Here is a 19,117-nt window from a genome sequence, read left to right as displayed (position 1 = left end):
ATTCTGCTGACTCAATCCCCCACTGTCCGTTTTGCTCTTCCCATTCTGCAATCTCATCCCTCTCATTGGCCTCTTCCCTCCCCCCAACTTAGTCCAAAAATTTCCCCCGGATTTTCCCCTCCCACACAAGCCTCTCGGATCCAGAACCTCAGATTCTCCTTGGCCAACTAATCCTTACAGCACCCTTGTTTCTCCTTACCCCCTCTCCAGACTGTTCTGCCCACTATGTTGTGCAGGGAGATATGGAGGGGAAGCCACACAGGTCAGCATGTTGACAGGCAGGCAGGAGCAGCAAGTGTGAATATAGCTGCTGGTTTTGAGTGTATGAAAGGCACCTCCCCTGCAGGAAAACATGGAAAAAATGTGTGCAGTTTGAGGCGTCCAATGTCATCTTTGGGCTGAGACCAAGCACAGAACATTTCAATCCTAGGGGAAAGTTTTGTTTGGCAGTGAGCAAGTGCAAACAGGCTAACAGACCATGCACCCTCTGTGACAGCAAACACACACTTTCAGATCTATTATGCACTTACCCATACTGTTCACACAGCTCTATCTTGGAACAGAATAATTCATCTACTGCCCGCTGAATCAAGTCTCCATGAGGAATTTCTTGGGGAGGACTGAAATAGTTAGGGACATTTGATCAGATTTATTCTGTACTTGCACAGTATAAAATCATTTAACCACAACGATATATAAAGAGTAATCCCTAAACTCAATGCAAACAAAAATCAATCAGCCCATGAAAAAAAAAGTCTCTACAATGCTGTTTTTGTCCAAGAACCTAACTACTCCAGAGCAAATAAATGTTTTCAATGTTTAAGTTAAACGCCAAACCAACTTCTCCTGAACAGGACTGCCATATTGAGAACTCTGCTGTTGAGATTCAAGTCTTTCAGCTATGCAGTCAGCTGAACCAGATCTCATCTTGCCATGAACGAATGTATCACAACAGTGACAGGTACTGCACAATGAAGCCAAAAGGCTCTGTTCTATTCTGTACTCTAGGATCACCCACATGGAGCGTCCATCAGACCTTCCTTTCCCTTCCTCCCTGGTGTTTGCGTAGAGTCAGGTAGTCCAAATATCTTACTCAGACGAAATGTATGAAATATAAAACAGAGCAGAGACAGGAGGGCTGATGCTTGGTTGACTTATCACATATTTCAAATGTAGACCTAAAAGGTATCTTTACAGACTACTCAGCACCATGTTCATTTTCATAGTACAATCACTGAGCACAGGGTTTGTTTGTTTTTAAAACAGCATGAGAGAACTACCTTAAACCCAGCCAGAAAGGCTTCATGGATTAGCTGGCATGCCTCACTGCAGAAGCAGTGTATATTTAGAAGGGAGTGGTCTCCTAGGTTGCAGCATTAATGTTGTAAGAGTCCACTGTTAGAGTCAACTTTAAAATAGCAAGCAGCTGAAAGTCTCTTGTATGGAAGGTATTAAACCTAAACTACTATTGCCTCAAAGCATAGACCCGGTCATTAAAGCTCATCCTTGGAATGAGGGGATTAGACAAATTTGTCTTCTACCTCTCAGAAAAAAGTTTACAGCACCTGTTATTTGCATGTGATTTTTCACCCAGCTATTAAATCAAAGAATGATGGAAACAAAGCCTTAATTGCTACACTTATTGCTGTATGAAATTAACATCTTGCGGGTACATCGCTGTAATTCAAGGACAGGACAGTTACAAAGCAGTTGGGTCACCATTAAGCAGAGTAAGGGGGTGCAACATGACCTGACCAGCTAAGAAATCGAACACTACAAGTTGGAAAAATGCTTTCATTGATGCACAATGCCTGCAGTGAAAGGGTAAAAATTCAAAACCTGAAATATCCAAGTCCCACAGACTTTCAAGCCCACGAAAGCAAACACCACAATCTGCAAGAGAGAGAGGTTATGAAGTTGTAGCAGAGAGCCCTGTGCCTTACCATGTGGTCAATATGCTGCAGTTGTAACTTTAACTCATCTGCATCAGCTGCTAGTATAAAAACCTCATGGCAGAAGTAGACAGGATTCCAGTAGAGGAGGGTGAAGACTCACTGATCATGATTCATACTGGTACCACTGATGCAGCAAGAGCTCTCAAAGTTTCTGCTAGACAGATTTGAGAGTCAGGTAGTAAAACTACATTTCTAGCTCTTTCAGTGATCATTCTGAGCAGGTCAACAGAATTCATAACCCCAGAGATGTGTGTTTTGGCCTAATGTACTTCATGAAGAAATGAAGGCCTTCCTGCATCTTCTCCAAGACTCAATTCTTAGCCCCTCTCATCAGACTTAGTATGTTTTAGTGTAATCTATTCTGGACTTGGGAATAAGTTGAGACTACTAAAACTGGAGTAGACAATGCAACAACTTGCTTAATAATGTAAATTAGTGCTTCTATCTTGAAACTCATTACTCCAGCATCTGAGGGTATCCTCAGTGGTTTGGGAACTTGTTGCCTGAAAAAGTACCTCTCTCCCAGCAACCTACTGCCCCTGTTCCAATCAGAGGTGCTAGAGTCCCTCCATTTGAGACAGGAAGCTGCCAACAGCAATTTTTCTGTGAAGGATGCTCAACTTTGAGATGCACTCTCCCTGCTGCTTTTGTCCATTTGAACCTCCCTCTGTTAATTTCTAGGTATAACTGCAAAGGTCAACTCCATCTAGCTACTGGGGACACATTTACTAGTTTTAGTATTGGGACAGGACAAGCCAACAGTACTGTTGCTGTTCTACATTTATTCTTTACTGTGAAACATCCATTTACTTTGCATGTGTTAATCTGTAGCATGAGGACCAGCATGAATGACAGGCACCTCTGGAGAGTTCTTAGTCACAATAAGTCAACAGCTACAAATGCAAGAGAGCAATTTTCATATCACATGCTCCAAGCAGAGAGGGAAGAAAGCCCAACCAAGAAGTATTTGTTAAACAACTCTCCAAGCCAACACTCCCACTGAATCAGTGAGCATCAAAAGCAATTACACTTTAGCACTGCAGCGTAGAATATCAGAGACATGCTCTACTGCAATTAATGCAATATTCTTTAATCACTGTCAGCCAACCCTAGGCCAGAAGGGCTGGTTTCTAAGTCTTCTACAGCAAGATCTTAAGAGGAATGATTTGAGTACACAGGGTGTACATATTTGCTACAAATACATACACCCATAGATATGTTCCAGCTGAGAGAGGCACTTGGACAGGTAATACTGATCTCTTAAAAACCAGAGTTGCAGCTCCCTTTGAAGAAGTTTGTTTTATCACAGTTGCATGCCAGCATGTGCAGCAACTTACTTTATGATAACTGTTCTCTGCAGATCTTCCTGCATACGAGTTGGACAACTTGAATTTGAACAGTAGCTCTCTTGAATGGTAGACATGAGACTTTCTAGATTCTTTGTAAAGTTATCGTGCTCATTTCCAAATAAATCGATTTCCAGTGAAGCTTTGTGAACTTCAGATTTATACTGTCGCTTCTCCATCTTGTCCCAAATCCAAAGCAGCTTCACCGTTGTAAAATTATAGGAGTCCATTAAGTAAAGAAAGTAGTCGACAAACTCTCTACCTAAATGAAGGGAGAGCTCCTTGGGGAAGTGTTCATTTTCATGCAGAATGACATACAACAACATCAAGAATCCATCTATAGTGCAAGTATTTTTCAGATTTATTTCAACATAAAGTGGTGTGCAAGATACAGCTTTCCGGCCAGCTTTGATAGTAAAAACCCCTCCCCAAGGGAGCACAGGCCTCCAAAATGAGCGATCTGGATCATAATTATTTTTAATTGATGCTTTGATCTCCTCAAACAGTGTCTTCATCCTGCAATTAAGAGAAAAAGTATTAATATATTGTACAAGAGCATTCCATTTTTGAACAGGCACACACTTAGAATACACAGTGAGTGGATCAGAACTTAATATCAACAATTTAAGTGCTAACAGTCAGGAGCAGCCCCTGCTAAGAATCAAATGGCTTTGAGATTTCCCTAATTTAAATATAGGTTTCTTTCCATCTGACCAGGCAATTATGGGACTTTTACTAAAGAAAAGTCTTGGTGATTAATTTTAAAGCATGAGTGGGCATTGGAGGCATTAAGCTGTACCTTGAGAGATTCAGTCTGCAAGGGATGAGTCACTCACATATAAAGGACGCTGTTATATCCCCTAGAGTCCTGGCGGGCTGACTGGCTGGCTGGCACAAGAAGTGTTTTCTTGCTGAATATAATCTGTGGTTAGTCGCTGCCCACTGTTTGTCACCAAACTATACAGGTTACTTTAGAGGACAGTTACCTCAGAGAAATGTGAGGCAGTTACACTCAGTTTAGCTTAGTTAAGCTGAAAGTAACTTGAAATCAGTTTAGAAGGAATCTCTGAATGTGTGACGAGGGCATATCCGTCTTAAACACTACAGAAAGGGTCTTTTTGGCCCAATGTCTGATTTTCACAACATGCTAGGTCAGTGGTTCTCAAACTTTTGTACCGGTGACCCCTTTCACAATGCAAGCCTCTGAGTGCCACCCCCCTCGTAAATTAAAACACACTTTTAAAATATAATTTAACACTATTATAAATGCTGGAGGCAAAGTGGGGTTTCCGGTGGAGGCTGACAGCTTGCACCCCCCCTCCCCAGGTAATAACCTCACAACCCCCTGAGGGATCCCAACCCCCCGTTTGAGAACCCCTGTGCTAGGTAATGCTGCATTTGAATTCTGAACCATTCAGTGCTCTAGACAGTGAAACGACAACACATTATTCATAAAGAATTAGTCCAGCGTTTAGAGTTTTGAAACCCTTTAGGAAGCACTAGCATTTGCAGTAGAACCTGTGTAATAAACACTTTGGGAACGGAGGTTGTTCATAACTCTGAACAAAACGTTTTGTTTCTTCAAAAGTTTACAATTGAATATTGACTTAGTGCAGCTTTGAAACTTTACTATGCAGAAGAAAAAAAGCTGATTTCCCTTAATTGTTTTAGTTTATGTTTAACACAGTACTGTACTGTACTTGCTTTTTTGGTCTCAGAAGAGCATAATCTGGCAGCAGATGAGGTGTGCGGTTGACTGGTCAGTTCGTAACTCTGAGGTTCTACTGTATTTAATAAGAACACCTACATCAGGCTACAGCTTCAAAGATTTTTCTCCAGGGAAGAAAAGTGTCATGTTCAATATTTAGGAAATAACTATTGTAAAACCTAAGGCTTTTTGTGACTCCTTGAAAGTTTAAACTTAAGACTTCCAAACTCAAAAGCATTTTAGTCTTCTAGACTAAAGACCTCCATTTTTCATATGGGAAGAGAGTTGAGCCCCTATGCCACCATATACAGTTTCTAGCAAAGTCATTTTCTTTAGGCTTTTATTTCAAGTTATGTCCCTATAAAGACAAGAGAAATGTAGATCATCATTTCTGGCTTCAGGGTAGGAAAATAATGTAAACTAAAGCTACAGACTATTTAAACAGTAAGGCATCAGTTAATTATAACCAAGAAACTCAGCACAAGTCTATTACTCTTCAGTACATGAGCTTTGCTTGGTTATTAAGACCCAATGTTCTCTGCCATTACAGCTTGACTAGGCTAGAAAGTACAGGCCAAATGATGACAAAGCAAAAGTTTTGAAGGAGAATCAGGGGGTTGGGAATAGAAAACAGAGAGAAACAGGGACTTGAGACCGTTCAAAAGCTCAGACAGGTTGACAGAAACACTCCTAAGTGTCACAACATCTCCCCTATCACTGCTGCTCAGGGGCAAGGGCTCGTTTCTGCCAGAAGCTGATCTGCAGCATTAGCTCTCGGGGTCGCAATGGGCAGGGGAAGCTGCTCTCTCCCTGGGGTTCTGCACAGGGCCCACCACCTCCCTTGGGCCGAAGTGCCATGCTGCTCACAGGGTGCTAACAATGCCAGGAGGGAGCAAGCAACCCGCTTGCCTGTACCTTTCCCAGCTCTCACCACCAGCGCCCACTGGCAACAGGTGCACTCCTCCCATCCGCAGGGGCGCTGCCAGGCCGGGCTGTGACTCCAATGAGAGGAGCTCTGCAAAGCTGGACCCATGGGACGGCCCTGGGCTCTGCCCCACAGCCAGGCCAAGGTCACCTCTTGCAGAGTTCAGCGGCAGAGAGGATTAGGCACAGGGGAGGGGCCATCAGGGCAGCAGCCACCTGGCCCAGTGAAGCCAGCGCAGGGGGAAGGATCACAAGGTTCACCCCACCACAAGCCCTGTGGTAACCCCACCCACCACCAGCAGCCCCCCCACAGTCCCCAGGGGTTCCCCTCACAGGCTACCAACACCTCCTCGCAACCCCCATGGGTCCTCCTCTCCCCAGCCCCCAGGCATTCCCCCCAGACTATCTGCACCCCACCAGGTGCCACCAGCACCAGCCCTATAACCCCCATGGTCCTCCCCCCAGCCCCAGGGGTTCCCCCCAGACTATCTGCGCCCCACTGGTGCCACCAGCACACCCCCTATAACCCCCATGGTCCTCACCCCAGCCCCAGGGGTTCCCCCCAGACTATCTGCACCCCACCAGGTGCCACCAGCACACCCCCTATAACCCCCGTGGTCCTCCCCCCAGCCCCAGGGGTTCCCCCCAGACTATCTGCACCCCACCAGGTGCCACCAGCACACCCCCTATAGCCCCCATGGTCCTCCCCCCAGCCCCAGGGGTTCCCCCCAGACTATCTGCACCCCACCAGGTGCCACCAGCACACCCCCTATAGCCCCCATGGTCCTCCCCCCAGCCCCAGGGGTTCCCCCCAGACTATCTGCACCCCACCAGGTGCCACCAGCACACCCCCTATAACCCCCATGGTCCTCCCCCCAGCCCCAGGGGTTCCCACCCAGACTATCTGACCCCACCAGGTGCCACCAGCACACCCCCTATAACCCCCATGGTTCTCCTCCCAACCCCAGGGGTTCCCCCCAGACTATCTGCACCCCACCAGGTGCCACCAGCACACCCCCTGTAACCCCCATGGTTCTCCTCCCAACCCCAGGGGTTCCCCCCAGACTATCTGCACCCCACCAGGTGCCACCAGCACACCCCCTATAACCCACATGGTCCTCCTTCCAACCCCAGGGATTCCCCCCAGAATATCTGCGCCCTACCAGGTGCCACCAGCACACCCCCTATAGCCCCCATGGTCCTCCCCCCCAGCCCCAGGGGTTCCCCCCAGACTATCTGCGCCCCACCAGGTTCCACCAGCACACCCCCGATAACCCCCATGGTCCTCCCCCCAGCCCCCAGGGGTTTCCCCCCAGACTATCTGCGTCCCACCAGGTGCCACCAGCACACCCCCTATAACCCCCATGGTCCTCCCCCCCAGCCCCCAGGGGTTCACCCCAGACTATCTGCACCCCACCAGGTGCCACCAGCCCACTCCCTGTAACCCCCATGGTCCTCCCCCCAGCCCCAGGGGTTCCCCCCCAGACTATCGGCACCCCACCAGGTGCCACCAGCACACCCCCTATAGCCCCCATGGTCCTCCCCCCAGCCCCCAGGGGTTCCCCCCCAGACTATCTGCGCCCCACCAGGTGCCACCAGCACACCCCCTATAGCCCCCATGGTCCTCCCCCTCAGCCCCAGGGGTTCCCCCCAGACTATCTGCGCCCCACCAGGTGCCACCAGCACACGCCCTATAGCCCCCATGGTCCTCCCCCCAGCCCCCAGGGGTTCTCCCCCCAGACTATCTGCACCCCACCAGGTGCCACCAGCACACCCCCTATAGCCCCCATGGTCCTCCCCCCCAGCCCCAGGGGTTCGCCCCAGACTATCTGCGCCCCACCAGGTTCCACCAGCACACCCCCGATAACCCCCATGGTCCTCCCCCCAGCCCCAGGGGTTCCCTCCAGACTATCTGCACCCCACCAGGTGCCACCAGCCCACTCCCTGTAACCCCCATGGTCCTCCCCCCAGCCCCAGGGGTTCCCCCCCAGACTATCTGCACCCCACCAGGTGCCACCAGCACACCCCCTATAGCCCCCATGGTCCTCCCCCCAGCCCCCAGGGGTTCCCCCCCAGACTATCTGCGCCCCACCAGGTGCCACCAGCACACCCCCTATAGCCCCCATGGTCCTCCCCCTCAGCCCCAGGGGTTCCCCCCAGACTATCTGCGCCCCACCAGGTGCCACCAGCACACCCCCTATAGCCCCCATGGTCCTCCCCCCAGCCCCCAGGGGTTCTCCCCCCAGACTATCTGCACCCCACCAGGTGCCACCAGCACACCCCCTATAGCCCCCATGGTCCTCCCCCACAGCCCCAGGGGTTCCCCCCAGACTATCTGCACCCCACCAGGTGCCACCAGCACACACCCTATAACCCCCATGGTCCTCCCCCCAGGCCCCAAGGGGTTCCCCCCAGACTATCTACACCCCACCAGGTGCCACCAGCACAACCCCTATAACCCCCATTGTCCTCCCCCCCAGCCCCCAGGGGTTCCCCTCAGACTATCTGCACCCCACCAGGTGCCACCAGCACACCCCCTATAACCCCCATGGTCCTCCCCCCAGCCCCAGGGATTCCCCCCCAGACTATCTGCACCCCACCAGGTGCCACCAGCACACCCCCTATAACCCCCATGGTCCTCCCCCCAGCCCCAGGGGTTCCCCCCCAGACTATCTGCACCCCACCAGGTGCCACCAGCACAGCCCCTGTAACCCCCATGGTCCTCCCCCCAGCCCCAGGGGTTCCCCCCCAGATTATCTGCACCCCACCAGGTGCCACAAGCACACCCCCTATAACCCCCATGGTCCTCCCCGCAGCCCCCAAGGGTTCCCCCCCAGACTATCTGCACCCCACCAGGTGCCATCAGCACACCCCCTATAGCCCCCATGGTCCTCCCCCCAGCCCCAGGGGTTACCCCCAGACTATCTGCACCCCACCAGGTGCCACCAGCACACCCCCTATAGCCCCCATGGTCCTCCCCCCAGTCCCAGGGGTTCCCCCCAGACTATCTGCACCCCACCAGGTGCCAGCAGCACACCCCCTATAACCCCCATGGTCCTCCCCCCAGCCCCAGCGGTTCCCCCCAGACTATCTGCACCCCACTAGGTGCCACCAACACACCCCCTATAACCCCCATGGTCCTCCCCCCAGCCCCAGGGGTTCCCTCCAGACTATCTGCACCCCACCGGGTGCCACCAGCACACCCCCCGTAACCCCCATGGTCCTCCCCCCAGCCCCAGGGGTTCCCCCCCAGACTATCTGCAGCCCACCAGGTGCCACCAGCACACCCCCCGTAACACCCATGGTCCTCCCCCCAGCCCCCAGGGGTTCCCCCCAGACTAACACACCCCCTATAACCTCCATGGTCCTCCCCCAAGCCCCAGGGGTTCTGCCCCAGACTATCTGCGCCCCACCAGGTGCCACCAGCACACCCCCTATAACCCCCATGGTCCTCCCCCCAGCCCCCGAGGTTCCCCCCAGACTATCTGCACCCCACCAGGTGCCACCAGCACACCCCCTATAACCCCCATGGTCCTCCCCCCAGCCCCAGGGGTTCCCCCCCAGACTATCTGCGCCCCACCAGGTGCCACCAGCACACCCCCTATAACCCCCATGGTCCTCCCCCCAGCCCCCGAGGTTCCCCCCAGACTATCTGCACCCCACCAGGTGCCACCAGCACACCCCCTATAACCCCCATGGTCCTCCCCCCAGCCCCAGGGGTTCCCCCCCAGACTATCTGCACCCCACCAGGTGCCACCAGCACACCCCCTATAACCCCCATGGTCCTCCCCCCAGCCCCCAGGGGTTCCCCCCAGACTATCTGCACCCCACCAGGTGCCACCAGCACACCCCCTATAACCACAATGGTCCTCCCCCCCGCCCCCAGGGGTTCCCCCCCAGACTATCTGCACCGCACCAGGTGCCACCAACACACCCCCTATAACCCCCATGGTCCTCCCCCCAGCCCCAGGGGTTCCCCCCCAGACTATCTGCACCCCACCAGGTGCCACCAGCACACCCCCTATAACTCCCATGGTCTTCCCCCCAGCCCCCAGGGGTTCCCCCCCAGATTATCTGCACCCCACCAGGTGCCACCAGCACACCCCCTATCACCCCCATGGTGCTCCCCCCAGCCCCAGGGGTTCCCCCCCAGACTATCTGCACCCCACCAGGTGCCACCAGCACACCCCCTATAACCCCCATGGTCCTCCCCCCAGCCCCAGGGGTTCCCCCCCAGACTATCTGCACCCCACCAGGTGCCACCAGCACACCCCCTACAGCCCCCATGGTCCTCCCCCCAGCCCCAGGGGTTCCCCCCAGACTATCTGCACCCCACCAGGTGCCACCAGCACACCCCCTATAGCCCCCATGGTCCTCCCCCCAGCCCCAGGGGTTCCCCCCAGACTATCTGCACCCCACCAGGTGCCACCAGCACACCCCCTATAACCCCCATGGTCCTCCCCCCAGCCCCAGGGGTTTCCACCCAGACTATCTGACCCCACCAGGTGCCACCAGCACACCCCCTGTAACCCCCATGGTTCTCCTCCCAACCCCAGGGGTTCCCCCCAGACTATCTGCACCCCACCAGGTGCCACCAGCACACCCCCTGTAACCCCCATGGTTCTCCTCCCAACCCAAGGGGTTCCCCCCAGACTATCTGCACCCCACCAGGTGCCACCAGCACACCCCCTATAACCCACATGGTCCTCCTTCCAACCCCAGGGATTCCCCCCAGAATATCTGCGCCCTACCAGGTGCCACCAGCACACCCCCTATAGCCCCCATGGTCCTCCCCCCCAGCCCCAGGGGTTCCCCCCAGACTATCTGCGCCCCACCAGGTTCCACCAGCACACCCCCGATAACCCCCATGGTCCTCCCCCCAGCCCCCAGGGGTTTCCCCCCAGACTATCTGCGTCCCACCAGGTGCCACCAGCACACCCCCTATAACCCCCATGGTCCTCCCCCCCAGCCCCCAGGGGTTCACCCCACACTATCTGCACCCCACCAGGTGCCACCAGCCCACTCCCTGTAACCCCCATGGTCCTCCCCCCAGCCCCAGGGGTTCCCCCCCAGACTATCGGCACCCCACCAGGTGCCACCAGCACATCCCCTATAGCCCCATGGTCCTCCCCCCAGCCCCCAGGGGTTCCCCCCCAGACTATCTGCGCCCCACCAGGTGCCACCAGCACACCCCCTATAGCCCCCATGGTCCTCCCCCTCAGCCCCAGGGGTTCCCCCCAGACTATCTGCGCCCCACCAGGTGCCACCAGCACACCCCCTATAGCCCCCATGGTCCTCCCCCCAGCCCCCAGGGGTTCTCCCCCCAGACTATCTGCGCCCCACCAGGTTCCACCAGCACACCCCCGATAACCCCCATGGTCCTCCCCCCAGCCCCCAGGGGTTCACCCCAGACTATCTGCACCCCACCAGGTGCCACCAGCCCACTCCCTGTAACCCCCATGGTCCTCCCCCCAGCCCCAGGGGTTCCCCCCCAGACTATCTGCACCCCACCAGGTGCCACCAGCACACCCCCTATAGCCCCCATGGTCCTCCCCCCAGCCCCCAGGGGTTCCCCCCCAGACTATCTGCGCCCCACCAGGTGCCACCAGCACACCCCCTATAGCCCCCATGGTCCTCCCCCCAGCCCCCAGGGGTTCTCCCCCCAGACTATCTGCACCCCACCAGGTGCCACCAGCACACCCCCTATAGCCCCCATGGTCCTCCCCCACAGCCCCAGGGGTTCCCCCCAGACTATCTGCACCCCACCAGGTGCCACCAGCACACACCCTATAACCCCCATGGTCCTCCCCCCAGGCCCCAAGGGGTTCCCCCCAGACTATCTACACCCCACCAGGTGCCACCAGCACAACCCCTATAACCCCCATTGTCCTCCCACCCAGCCCCCAGGGGTTCCCCTCAGACTATCTGCACCCCACCAGGTGCCACCAGCACACCCCCTATAACCCCCATGGTCCTCCCCCCAGCCCCAGGGATTCCCCCCCAGACTATCTGCACCCCACCAGGTGCCACCAGCACACCCCCTATAACGCCCATGGTCCTCCCCCCAGCCCCAGGGGTTCCCCCCCAGACTATCTGCACCCCACCAGGTGCCACCAGCACAGCCCCTGTAACCCCCATGGTCCTCCCCCCAGCCTCAGGGGTTCCCCCCCAGATTATCTGCACCCCACCAGGTGCCACAAGCACACCCCCTATAACCCCCATGGTCCTCCCCCCAGCCCCCAAGGGTTCCCCCCCAGACTATCTGCACCCCACCAGGTGCCATCAGCACACCCCCTATAGCCCCCATGGTCCTCCCCCCAGCCCCAGGGGTTACCCCCAGACTATCTGCACCCCACCAGGTGCCACCAGCACACCCCCTATAGCCCCCATGGTCCTCCCCCCAGTCCCAGGGGTTCCCCCCAGACTATCTGCACCCCACCAGGTGCCAGCAGCACACCCCCTATAACCCCCATGGTCCTCCCCCCAGCCCCAGCGGTTCCCCCCAGACTATCTGCACCCCACTAGGTCCACCAACACAGCCCCTATAACCCCCATGGTCCTCCCCCCAGCCCCAGGGGTTCCCTCCAGACTATCTGCACCCCACCAGGTGCCACCAGCACACCCCCCGTAACCCCCATGGTCCTCCCCCCAGCCCCAGGGGTTCCCCCCCAGACTATCTGCAGCCCACCAGGTGCCACCAGCACACCCCCCGTAACACCCATGGTCCTCCCCCCAGCCCCCAGGGGTTCCCCCCAGACTAACACACCCCCTATAACCTCCATGGTCCTCCCCCAAGCCCCAGGGGTTCTGCCCCAGACTATCTGCGCCCCACCAGGTGCCACCAGCACACCCCCTATAACCCCCATGGTCCTCCCCCCAGCCCCCGAGGTTCCCCCCAGACTATCTGCACCCCACCAGGTGCCACCAGCACACCCCCTATAACCCCCATGGTCCTCCCCCCAGCCCCAGGGGTTCCCCCCCAGACTATCTGCGCCCCACCAGGTGCCACCAGCACACCCCCTATAACCCCCATGGTCCTCCCCCCAGCCCCCGAGGTTCCCCCCAGACTATCTGCACCCCACCAGGTGCCACCAGCACACCCCCTATAACCCCCATGGTCCTCCCCCCAGCCCCAGGCGTTCCCCCCCAGACTATCTGCACCCCACCAGGTGCCACCAGCACACCCCCTATAACCCCCATAGTCCTCCCCCCAGCCCCCAGGGGTTCCCCCCAGACTATCTGCACCCCACCAGGTGCCACCAGCACACCCCCTATAACCACAATGGTCCTCCCCCCCGCCCCCAGGGGTTCCCCCCCAGACTATCTGCACCGCACCAGGTGCCACCAACACACCCCCTATAACCCCCATGGTCCTCCCCCCAGCCCCAGGGGTTCCCCCCCAGACTATCTGCACCCCACCAGGTGCCACCAGCACACCCCCTATAACCCCCATGGTCTTCCCCCCAGCCCCCAGGGGTTCCCCCCCAGATTATCTGCACCCCACCAGGTGCCACCAGCACACCCCCTATCACCCCCATGGTGCTCCCCCCAGCCCCAGGGGTTCCCCCCCAGACTATCTACACCCCACCAGGTGCCACCAGCACACCCCCTATAACCCCCATGGTCCTCCCCCCCAGCCCCAGGGGTTCCCCCCCAGACTATCTGCACCCCACCAGGTGCCACCAGCACACCCCCTATAACCCCCGTGGTCCTCCCCCCAGCCCCAGGGGTTCCCCCCCAGACTATCTGCACCCCACCAGGTGCCACCAGCACACCCCCTATGACCCCCATGGTCCTCCCCCCAGCCCCCAGGGGTTACCCCCAGACTATCTGCACCCCACCAGGTGCCACCAGCACACCCCCTATAGCCCCCATGGTCCTCCCCCCAGCCCCAGGGGTTCCCCCCCAGACCATCTGCACCCCACCAGGTGCCACCAGCACACCCCCTATAACCCCCATGGTCCTCCCCCCAGCCCCCAGGGGTTCCCCCCCAGACTATCTGCACCCCACCAGGTGCCATCAGCACACCCCCTATAGCCCCCATGGTCCTCCCCCCAGCCCCAGGGGTTCCCTCCATACTATCTGCACCCCACCAGGTGCCACCAGCACACCCCCTATAACCCCCATGGTCCTCCCCCCAGCCCCAGAGGTTCCCCCCCAGACTATCTGCACCCCACCAGGTGCCACCAGCACACCCCCTATAGCCCCCATGGTCCTCCCCCCAGCCCCAGGGGTTCCCCCCAGACTATCTGCACCCCACCAGGTGCCACCAGCACACCCCCTATAACCCCCATGGTCCTCCTCCCAACCCCAGGGGTTCCCCCCAGACTCTCTGCACCCCACCAGGTGCCACCAGCACACCCCCTATAACCACAATGGTCCTCCCCCCCGCCCCCAGGGGTTCCCCCCCAGACTATCTGCACCGCACCAGGTGCCACCAACACACCCCCTATAACCCCCATGGTCCTCCCCCCAGCCCCAGGGGTTCCCCCCCAGACTATCTGCACCCCACCAGGTGCCACCAGCACACCCCCTATAACCCCCATGGTCTTCCCCCCAGCCCCCAGGGGTTCCCCCCCAGATTATCTGCACCCCACCAGGTGCCACCAGCACACCCCCTATAACCCCCATGGTCCTCCCCCCAGCCCCAGGGGTTCCCCCCCAGACTATCTGCACCCCAGCAGGTGCCATCAGCACACCCCCTATAGCCCCCATGGCCCTCCCCCCAGCCCCAGGGGTTCCCTCCAGACTATCTGCACCCCACCAGGTGCCACCAGCACACCCCCTATAACCCCCATGGTCCTCCCCCCAGCCCCAGGGGTTCCCTCCAGACTATCTGCGCCCCACCAGGTGTCACCAGCACACCCCCTATAACCCGCATGGTCCTCCCCCCAGCCCCAGGGGTTCCCCCCAGACTATCTGCGCCTCACCAGGTGTCACCAGCACACCCCCTATAACCCCCATGGTCCTCCCCCCAGCCCCAGGGGTTCCCCCCAGACTATCTGCACCCCACCAGGTGCCACCAGCACACCCCCTATAACCCCCATGGTCCTCCCCCCCAGCCCCCAGGGGTTCCCCCCAGACTATCTGCACCCCACCAGGTGCCACCAGCACACCCCCTATAGCCCCCATGGTCCTCCCCCCCAGCCCATGCGGTTCCCACCCAGACTCTCTGTACCTCACCAGGTGCCACCAGCACACCCGCTATAACCCCCATGGTCCTCCCCCCAGCCCCAGGGGTTCCCCCCAGACTATCTGCGCCCCACCAGGTGTCACCAGCACACCCCCTATAACCCCCATGGTCCTCCTCCCAGCCCCAGGGGTTCCCCCCAGACTATCTGCACCCCACCAGGTGCCACCAGCACACCCCCTATAACCCCCATGGTCCTCCTCCCAACCCCAGGGGTTCCCCCCAGACTATCTGCACCCCACCAGGTGCCACCAGCACACCCCCTATAGCCCCCATGGTCCTCCCCCCCAGCACCAGGGGTTCCCACCCAGACTCTCTGTACCTCACCAGGTGCCACCAGCACACCCCCTATAACCCCCATGGTCCTCCCCCCAGCCCCCAGGGGTTCCCCCCCAGACTATCTGCACCCCACCAGGTGCCACCAGCACACCCCCTATAGCCCACATGGTCCTCCCCCCAGCCTCCAGGGGTTCCCCCCAGACTATCTGCACCCCACCAGGTGCCACCAGCACACCCCCTATAACTCCCATGGTCTTCCCCCCAGCCCCCAGGGGTTCCCCCCAGACTATCTGCATCCTACCAGGTGCCACCAGCACACCCCCTAGAACACCCATGGTCCTCCCCCCCAGCCCCCAGGGGTTCCCCCCAGACTATCTGCACCCCACCAGGTGCCACCAGCACACCCCCTATAACCCCCATGGTCCTCCCCCCCAGCCCCAGGGGTTCCCCCCAGACTATCTGCACCCCACCAGATGCCACCAGCACACCCCCTGTAACCCCCATGGTCCTCCCCCCAGCCCCCAGCTGTTCCCCCCAGACTATCTGCGCCCCACCAGGTGCCACCAGCACACCCCCTATAACCCCTATGGTCCTCCCCCCAGCCCACGAGGTTCCCCCCAGACTATCTGCACCCCACCAGGTGCCACCAGCACACCCCCTATAACCACAATGGTCCTCCCCCCCCGCCCCCAGGGGTTCCCCCCCAGACTATCTGCACCGCACCAGGTGCCACCAACACACCCCCTATAACCCCCATGGTCCTCCCCCCAGCCCCAGGGGTTCCCCCCCAGACTATCTGCACCCCACCAGGTGCCACCAGCACACCCCCTATAACCCCCATGGTCTTCCCCCCAGCCCCCAGGGGTTCCCCCCCAGACTATCTGCACCCCACCAGGTGCCACCAGCACACCCCCTATGACCCCCATGGTCCTCCCCCCAGCCCCCAGGGGTTACCCCCAGACTATCTGCACCCCACCAGGTGCCACCAGCACACCCCCTATAGCCCCCATGGTCCTCCCCCCAGCCCCCAGGGGTTCCCCCCAGACTATCTGCACCCCACCAGGTGCCATCAGCACACCCCCTATAGCCCCCATGGTCCTCCCCCAAGCCCCAGGGGTTCCCTCCATACTATCTGCACCCCACCAGGTGCCACCAGCACACCCCCTATAGCCCCCATGGCCCTCCCCCCAGCCCCAGGGGTTCCCTCCAGACTATCTGCGCCCCACCAGGTGTCACCAGCACACCCCCTATAACCCGCATGGTCCTCCCCCCAGCCCCAGGGGTTCCCTCCATACTATCTGCACCCCACCAGGTGCCACCAGCACACCCCCTATAACTCCCATGGCCCTCCCCCCAGCCCCAGGGGTTCCCTCCAGACTATCTGCACCCCACCAGGTGCCACCAGCACACCCCCTATAACCCCCATGGTCCTCCCCCCAGCCCCCAGGGGTTCCCCCCAGACTATCTGCACCCCACCAGGTGCCACCAGCACACCCCCTATAACCCCCATGGTCCTCCCCCCAGCCCCAGGGGTTCCCCCCAGACTATCTGCACCCCACCAGGTGCCACCAGCACACCCCCTATAACCCCCATGGTCCTCCCCCCCAGCCCCAGGGGTTCCCCCCAGACTATCTGCACCCCACCAGGTGCCACCAGCACACCCCCTATAACCCCCATGGTCCTCCCCCCCAGCCCCAGGGGTTCCCCCCCAGACTATCTGCACCCCACCAGGTGCCACTAGCACACCCCCTATAGCCCCCATGGTCCTCCCCCCCACCCCCAGGGGTTCCCCCCCAGACTATCTGCGCCCCACCAGGTGCCACCAGCACACCCCCTATAACCCCCATGGTCCTCCCCCCAGCCCCAGGGGTTCCCCCCAGACTATCTGCACCCCACCAGGTGCCACCAGCACACCCCCTATAACCCCCATGGTCTTCCCCCCAGCCCCCAGGGGTTCCCCCCAGACTATCTGCACCCCACCAGGTGCCACCAGCACACCCCCTATAACCCCCATGGTCCTCCCCCCCAGCCCCAGGGGTTCCCCCCAGACTATCTGCACCCCACCAGGTGCCACCAGCACACCCCCTATAACCCCCATGGTCCTCCCCCCCAGCCCCAGGGGTTCCCCCCCAGACTATCTGCACCCCACCAGGTGCCACTAGCACACCCCCTATAGCCCCCATGGTCCTCCCCCCCCGCCCCCAGGGGTTCCCCCCCAGACTATCTGCGCCCCACCAGGTGCCACCAGCACACCCCCTATAACCCCCATGGTCCTCCCCCCAGCCCCAGGGGTTCCCCCCAGACTATCTGCACCCCACCAGGTGCCACCAGCACACCCCCTATAACCCCCATGGTCTTCCCCCCAGCCCCCAGGGGTTCCCCCCCAGACTATCTGCACCCCACCAGGTGCCACCAGCACACCCCCTATAACCCCCATGGTGCTCCCCCCAGCCCCAGGGGTTCCCCCCCAGACTATCTGCACCCCACCAGGTGCCACCAGCACACCCCCTATAACCCCCATGGTCCTCCCCCCAGCCCCAGGGGTTCTCCCCCAGACTATCTGCACCCCACCAGGTGCCACCAGCACACCCCCTATAACCCCCGTGGTCCTCCCCCCAGCCCCAGGGGTTCCCCCCCAGACTATCTGCACCCCACCAGGTGCCACCAGCACACCCCCTATGACCCCCATGGTCCTCCCCCCAGCCCCCAGGGGTTACCCCCAGACTATCTGCACCCCACCAGGTGCCACCAGCACACCCCCTATAGCCCCCATGGTCCTCCCCCCAGCCCCAGGGGTTCCCACCCAGACTATCTGCACCCCACCAGGTGCCACCAGCACACCCCCTATAGCCCCCATGGTCCTCCCCCCAGCCCCAGGGGTTCCCCCCAGACTATCTGCACCCCACCAGGTGCCACCAGCACACCCCCTATAGCCCCCATGGTCCTCCCCCCCCGCCCCCAGGGGTTCCCCCCAGACTATCTGCACCCCACCAGGTGCCACCAGCACACCCCCTATAGCCCCCATGGTCCTCACCCCAGCCCCCAATGGCTCCTCCCCCGCGGACGGGCCCTCTGCTCCCGCGCGGGTCCCACCCGCCGGGCCGGGCCGGGCCTAGGCCGCTCCCCGTACCTGTGCCGGCCGCGCCGAGCGCCCCCCCCGGCCGCCACATCGACCCCGCGCGCGGCCCGAGCCCGCCGCTCGGCCCGGCCAAGCCCCTGCCGCCGCCGCCGCTTGTTATTCCGGAGCGACCCCGCCTCCTGCGTCACCAGGCCCCGCCCCGGGACGGGCTCAGCGGGGGGCGGGGCTAGGGGGACTGGGCGGGGCTACAGGCTGCGGTGTCCGACGGGGCGATCGAGGGGCAGGGCCAGGGCGGGGCTGTGGGATCGGGGGATAGCGAGACGTGGGCGGGGCTAATGGGGGAGGGCGGGGTTGTGGGCTCAGGGAGACACAGACGTGGGCGTGGCTAATGGGTGAGGGCGGGGCTGTGGGCTCGGGGGATAGCGAGACGTGGGCGGGGCTAATGGGTGAGGGCGGGGCTGGGGGCTCTGGGAGAAACAGACGTGGGCGGGGCTAATGGGTGAGGGCGGGGCTGTGGGCTCATGAAAACACAGACGTGGGCGGGGCTAATGGATGAGGGGCGGGGCTGTGGGCTGGTGAGACACAGACGTGGGCGGGGCTAATGGGTGAGGGCGGGGCTGTGGGCTCAGGGAGACA

The 19,117-nt window shown here is 59.7% G+C and overlaps 1 protein-coding gene across 3 annotated transcripts in view; it reads right to left on the bottom strand.

The window, feature by feature from the left end:
- Window positions 1-18,601, bottom strand: part of C4H14orf28 (chromosome 4 C14orf28 homolog) — a 28,110-nt gene extending 9,509 nt beyond the window's left edge. Inside the window, exons 1-3 of one of the 3 annotated variants that reach the window (XM_030562769.1) lie at window positions 18,533-18,601; window positions 3,293-3,817; window positions 531-620 (exon numbers count right to left, since the gene is read on the bottom strand). In XM_030562769.1, the coding sequence (XP_030418629.1) occupies window positions 531-620; window positions 3,293-3,816 (614 nt within the window). In that variant the 5' untranslated portion in view covers window position 3,817; window positions 18,533-18,601. Of the gene's footprint in view, window positions 1-530; window positions 621-3,292; window positions 3,818-4,100; window positions 4,107-5,005; window positions 6,204-18,532 lie in introns of those variants that run through there. The other 2 variants (XM_030562770.1, XM_030562771.1) reach the window with 2 other exon arrangements.
- Window positions 18,602-19,117: the final 516 nt, after the last annotated feature.

Source organism: Gopherus evgoodei, chromosome 4 (assembly GCF_007399415.2).
Source record: "Gopherus evgoodei ecotype Sinaloan lineage chromosome 4, rGopEvg1_v1.p, whole genome shotgun sequence".
Lineage (NCBI taxonomy): Eukaryota > Metazoa > Chordata > Testudines > Testudinidae > Gopherus > Gopherus evgoodei.
This window is presented reverse-complemented; position numbering and strand designations above follow the sequence as displayed.